At 37.6% G+C, this 6,547-nt stretch overlaps 1 protein-coding gene across 2 annotated transcripts; it reads right to left on the bottom strand.

Moving 5' to 3' along the window:
* Positions 1-1,326: 1,326 nt before the first annotated feature.
* On the bottom strand, positions 1,327-5,848 carry ric3a (RIC3 acetylcholine receptor chaperone a). 2 transcript variants are annotated; one of them, XM_039688511.2, is made up of 7 exons: positions 5,400-5,848; positions 5,266-5,305; positions 4,683-4,897; positions 3,711-3,789; positions 3,014-3,101; positions 2,340-2,485; positions 1,327-2,249 (listed from the first exon to the last, which is right to left on the bottom strand). In XM_039688511.2, exons 1-7 carry the CDS (start codon positions 5,400-5,402, stop codon positions 1,453-1,455), a joined length of 1,368 nt encoding a protein of 455 aa, XP_039544445.2. In that variant the 5' UTR covers positions 5,403-5,848; the 3' UTR covers positions 1,327-1,452. The 2 variants fall into 2 exon arrangements, with proteins under 2 accessions (XP_039544445.2, XP_039544444.2); XM_039688510.2 differs by lacking the exon at positions 5,266-5,305 and having other exon boundaries at positions 5,400-5,577.
* Between the last annotated feature and the right edge of the window lie 699 nt (positions 5,849-6,547).

Genomic DNA, 6,547 nt, shown 5'->3' with positions numbered 1-6,547 from the left:
TGGTTTTATGTGCTGTACTTCTATGTTCATGAAATAATGTCCATACAAGCTATTTTGTTCAAACTTTTTATTGGCAAAGATTTTCTTTCAAAAAAAAAATAATAATAATAACTTAAGTGTTTATTATAACATAACAAACTCTGAACTCTAAAGAAACCTTTAATTTTATTTTACTAGACAAGCCTAAATGATTACAGAGAAACTCAAAAGTAATAGTTCACTTCAAAATAAAATAATTCTATCATCATTTACTCACCCTAAAGTTATTTAAAATCTGTATGAATGTCTTTCTTCTGCTGAACATAAAGAAGATATTCTGAAGAATGTCGGTAACCAAAAAGTTTATGGACCCTATTGACTTGTATAGTATTTTTTTTTTTCTTACTATGGAAGTCAGTGTGGTCTGGTACAGATAAATGACAAAAATTTGTCTGTCTGAAATTCTGTCTGATTTTTTATTTTTAAGTGAACTATTCCTTTAAGCCTCCTTAAAGGGATAGTTCACTTTGAAATTAATTTTTGATATGTTTTAGCTTACCTCAAGGACATCCAAGATGTAGGTGTCTTTGTTTCCACGGTCTTTTCAATTTTTATATTTTTAGGTCAAACCGTTCTTGTGTCAGTCATATAATGGAGGTAAATGGGGTCCACCTCAAAGAGCATGCACAGAGAAGTCCAAATTAAACATGATTTAATGACTTGTCGTAAATGTAAGTACACATTGATGGCCTAAGATACGAAACGAGCGGTTTGTGTGAGAAAATGAACAGTATTTATATTTTTTTTTACCTCATGTAACCGCCATATCCAAGTGATCTGAGGGCGTGGACGCTTTGGTCTGCGCAAGCGCCAGAAGTGATATCTCACGCTTGTACCTCACTCATTGTTTACACTGAGATTTCAGAAGTGTTATCCTTCACTGTGAAGATCCAATCATATTTAGATATACAGGCAATTGCAATGGAAGACGATTTCGATATATATAACACAACAGACAAAGTTGAATATTTTTTTCGTAACTGCGAGAGATCACAGAAGCAGACCTCGCCCTCAGAGTACTTGGACGTGGCTGTGGTTACAAGAGGTAAAAACAATATAAATACTGTTCGTTTTCTCACACAAACCGCTCGTTTCGTGTCCTAGGCCATCAATGTGTACTTACATTTACGAGTCATTAAATCATGTTTAATTTGGACTTCTCTGTGCATGTTCTTTGAGGAGGACCCCATATATCTCCATTATATGACTGACAGACAAGAACGGTTTGACCTAAAAATATCAAAATTGAAAATACTGTGGAAACAAAGACACCTACATCTTTGATGCTCTTGAGGTAAGCTTAAACATATCAAAAATTCATTTCAAAGTGAACTATCCACAGTAGATTCACAGCAAGGAATGTTTATAGAGGGTAAATAAACAGAACACCATTGTTTTATTTTGACAGACGGGTCACTTCTTCACCTTTTGTCTCTTGTGGCGCATTCTAAGAGTTCCAGAGGCTTGATCTTCGGAAGACTCTGATGTATTTGAGATGACGGTTACCTCAGGTTGGTATGATTGTAGGAAGTCAAGCAGGTCTACCTCCTGTTCCTCGGGATCACATTCCACATCATCATTAAATCCCAGGCTCTCGGCTTCCATCAGTGGGTCCTCCTCCTTCTCTTCCGTCTCACCCTGCCTTTCTTCATTATGTTGGTCACCATTTTCTTCCTCTTCACAGTCTTCCTCACTAGTTTCTTCCTCTTCATTCCCCCCCTCCTCCTCTTCTTCTCTTTCGTGTTCTTCTTCCTCCTCTGTCTCATATTTGCAGCCAACAGCGCCACCCTTTGGATAATGGAAAACGTGTCTGTGATCACTGAAAGTGATTTGTCGCCTTCTGCTTGGTTTCTGTTTCTCTTCCCCTTCACTTGGGTACTCTAATCTGTCATCATCCTCATCGATTTCTTTAGGAAGGCAGGGCTGGTCCTCTCTAACATCTTCCTCCTCCTCATCTTCATCATCTTCCTCCTCATCATCATCTTCCTCCTCTTCGTCTTCCTCTTCTTTTTCACCTTCATTACTCTCCATGTTCACCTCCTCGTTACTACGTGCATCCACAGCAAGCTCGTCCTCCTCTTCTTTCTCCATTCTCTCAGCAAGCTCCTCAGCTGTGGGTATGTCTTGGTCTGGTTCTTCCAGTATAACACTAGGAAATCTGCGCCTGCGGGAGGTCATGTTAAACTCTGGGTAGGTCTCATCTGGATATCCTTGGGAAGCAATGAATCAAATTAGACGCAAAATTCAAGAAACGAACAATTGAAACCGTAGCGGACCCAACATAAAACCTTGAGGTATACCTTCCCAGTCTGCAGTATAGGGCGCCTCCTCAGCCTCTTCCTCTGGCGTGGCTCCCTCTCGCAACTGTCTCTCTTTCATCATTTGAGTGATCTCCTTCAACTGTTTGAGCTTTCTCTCCTCACGCCTTCGTGTGCCCCGGCGTGACCTGAAATCAAAACAAGTCGGAAACTACATTAAAACAATTAATAAAAATCACAACCACTGCTAAGACACACCCACATCTCAATGATAATCATGAAGCAAAATTGTACTTTATTTGATCTAAAATGTGCAAGAAGTATGTTCTGTGAATATACAAACACTTTTAAATATTTACATTTATGCATATGCTAGATGCTTTAATCCAAAGCAACGTTGCATTCAGGGTACACATTTTAGAGGTAGGCTATGTGCATTCCCTGCTAGCGTTGCTAGCATGAAGCTTTACTGAGCTACAATACGTTTGTTTTGTTTTTTTAGAAAAAATATATATCATATTTTCATTTAATTTAAATGATGGTTTCAGCTACAGCTAAAACAGTAGATGAAGGATAATCACAGATGAATAAGGCTGTGAATTTGCTCTTTTCCTTTTCAAAGGATTCCATTTCAGAGTGTCATGCAGATCATGTCAGGGCTTTGATCAAAAAGATTATGGATTGTGGAAGGAAGGAGAGAAATATGATCTGTATACCTGGCAGATGGGTGGACAACTTTAGATATTCTCTTTTCTCTGACTTTTTCACTCATTCTGGCCTGCAGCTGCACCAGCTGACAAGTAGCTGTCAGAGAGACAATTGAATGAGGTTTAGAATAATGTTAGATACAGATTCACTCAAACGTGGCCGCCAGACTCTACAGTCTCATTGTGGCATGTGCCATAAACTGGGATGCATGAGAATGAGAAATATTTTACACAAACTTTAAAAGCAGCAAAATCTCTTTTTTTTTAAGACTCACCAGAATTAATACGAATAGTTTTAATCATTTTATACACATGCTGGTACAGGGAGCGAGTGCTGTGCTGATGCTCTATCGGTTATTCCCTCCACCCTTTGGCATCCATTTTATGAACAGAGCTAAACCTCTTACTACTGATCCAAAAGACATGCAGTTAATTGGTGTTAGGAGCTGTTAGGCTTATAAAACATTACTTCTGATTGCTAATCCGGGTCGAATAAAAAGGAGAGAACAAAGCTTAGACGGGATCTTAAATCTACCTTATCTGGAGTTGCATGTCGTTTAGCTACTGATATGCTGAGAATGCATGTAAAGAATAAACAGACATGTGGTTTAAGGGTCACAACTTGACAATATATGGTGCTATTTAGATGATCTAGCATCTTTGTAAGGTATGTACTGTACTAGAGTTGATGTATATGCAAACTCACGCATCTCTTCAAACTTGCATTCTGACTGCAGCATAGGGAATCTGCACTCTTGTTGATGAGGTTTGTCCTTAGAGGTCAGCTGTTGAAAGAACAAGATAAATGACACTGATTTTGCATTTATTTAAAAAAGAATTAAGCAACACAACAGTTTTCAGCACTGATGATAATATAATGATTTCTGAAGGATCATGTTAGACTGAAGACTGGGGTAATGGCTGCTGAAAAGTCACAGAATTTAATTTCATGTTAAAATATATTAAAGGTGCAGTATTGGAAAGTTATTTCCCCCGCCTCTTCAGACTTGATGCTCAAGCCGGTTGCCATATTGAGGAAAAGCAACAGGAATGAGCGCACGTGACAATAGGCAACAAGACTAAGTTGATCGTTTTTTATATGGCTCTGGTCACAGAGCTTTTTAGATGGATGCCGAGGCTTTTTAGGTCACATACAATCTGCGACCTCTGAGCAGTGGTTTTGGTGGCTCGCCAATGTATTGGATTTCTCCAATACATAAAATAAGTAAGCTTGGCCAGCTCTTGTGGGGAGATTTGTAGTATAGCAGTCCTTCAGCAGCGATGTTATCATGTCACCCTTCAACAATCTTAACCCAATGTTCTGTCTGTGAGACAGAACTTTATACATGAAGACTACCCAGTTAATTTGCTTGATTCCATGGCTGCAAAACACTGTGTTCTCCACCAACTGGCAACCCGTGGTGTCAAAATACTATTGGATAAATTGGCAATGAGTGAGATCACACAGACCAAAATAAAAACAGACATCCCGACACACATAAATTTCCGATTACACTACCACTAGCATTCAAAAGAGCAGAGCAGAGCAGAGCGGCACATATTGTAGTGTGTACTGTGTATATTAAAGCACCTGTTAGATCTTTATTCCAGGGGAAGTATTATTACAGGATAGCTGCTGAACACCGCAAATGTCCAAATAGCTTCTGTTAAGACTCACCTTGAAGAAAAGGTAGATGATATAAAGGAATATTCCAAAGCCATAGACAGGGATGACCTGGCCCAGCAGATTCGGCTTGCGAACACCCTTGACTCTGGCAATTGCCTCAAGATTGTAATGCTTGATGTAATGAGAGTCAGTGTCCCTGTCCCAGTGATCATGATCTTCAGGGACTGAATATCTGTGTCGTGAGGGAGGAAAATGCCCTGGCCCAACTTCAAAGCAAAAATAAAATAAAATAAAATAATATATATATTATCATTTACAGAAACTGCACTCAAAAAGAACAATTTCTAATCAGTGAAACATAATTTTAAGTTTTAACATGCAATATAGTAATTTATATTTTGTTCAGGCATTGAAAGTCATGAAAACCATGATTAATCAATGAATGTCCTTCCAGTACAAACATTTACTATTGTAACTGAAGAAGTTAAACGCTTGAATGATCCTCAAAGACATTAAATATGATCATATCTAATGATTGTCACTCTGGTTACCGTGCTAAAGTGTCAAAGATGTCAAAAGGAATAAATTAGGATAGATTTGTTGTGGAAATGGCATTGGGGAAAGTGATGCTCACATGAATCCACACACGGGGAGGAGGTTGAGGTAAACGGGACCTGAGCACAGAGATCACAGGGATGGTCAAATCAGCGCTGAAATTACTGAAACAGTCAATGAGGGGTGAAGGATTATGTCTCATGATCATCTTACCATTCGACTGCACTGTTTCTTTCTTCACTCTGGGCAAAAATAATTTGGGTAGGAATAAAGACATGCAGAGGACGATGCAAGAGACGAAGGTAATCTTCTGACATGTTGAAACAGCCATATCGATACGTGAGAGGAAAATGATGATGTAGAACAAATGGTGAAGAGCGTCAACATCACGACATTACTTCTAGTTCTACGAAATTTCCTGTTCGGAAATGACTGAAAACATTAATCCGACATCCGGTTGAGATTAGACTGACTGACGACTCATTAAATCAACTCACTCTGAATCATCAATCGTATTCGTGACTTGTTATTAACCTGTTTTATGGGATTATTTAGTCTTTCGCTCGTATTTTTTTGTTGTTTCGCTGTCTTTACACGAATACAGGACATCTGTCCGTAAAAATATTTCAAAATTAGATCTGACAAATGTAATGTTGTTCGTGTTCTCCTTGTTGTTATTCACTTGTTTGTCCGGTAGATGGCAGTACTGTAATGATTTTAGTGCTCATGAGGACGCAAAAGCCTCCTGCACATGAAGGACTTCATAGAACCTTTTGGTTGTGGATTATCTCCCTAAAGTTTCTAATTCAATTAATAAATAAAACAATTCATTCTATTTTGTATAAAATTAAAATGTATTTCCTAAAGTGTAACACAAAATATTACTGAGCTAACAATGATGCATTTCTACCACATCATAAGAAAAATCTGATTATCAGACCATATCAACATACAGTAATATCAACAGTTTTACTGACTTACAATTATGTTGTTATATATAATAAAATAATAATTTATATTTATATATTTATCTAATTTAATTAGATGTATCTGTAAGATATGTAAAATATCTAATCCTACCCTAGTTCTTTTTCCTTGCTATTTATGTAGAACCAGTCATGAAAAGGCTACACAGTCATTTCCATTTTTATGTTAATTTCTGTGTTTTTAAAATAATCCGTTCATGGCGTTCTCTAATACCTTTGAGCGCATAACATGCTCCACCTTAATGTGAAAATACCTTGTTGCTAAGCTAAATAAATATTCATAATTCATTTACATTTTCAATAATTCCTAATTAAAGTTTTGAGTTTTACCACATGCAGCTTTAATGAGCTCGTGGAAAAGGCATTTCCAGTTTT

This window comes from Pimephales promelas, chromosome 1 (assembly GCF_988280905.1).
Source record: "Pimephales promelas chromosome 1, fPimPro1.hap1.1, whole genome shotgun sequence".
NCBI classification, from domain to species: Eukaryota; Metazoa; Chordata; class Actinopteri; order Cypriniformes; family Leuciscidae; genus Pimephales; species Pimephales promelas.
This window is presented reverse-complemented; position numbering and strand designations above follow the sequence as displayed.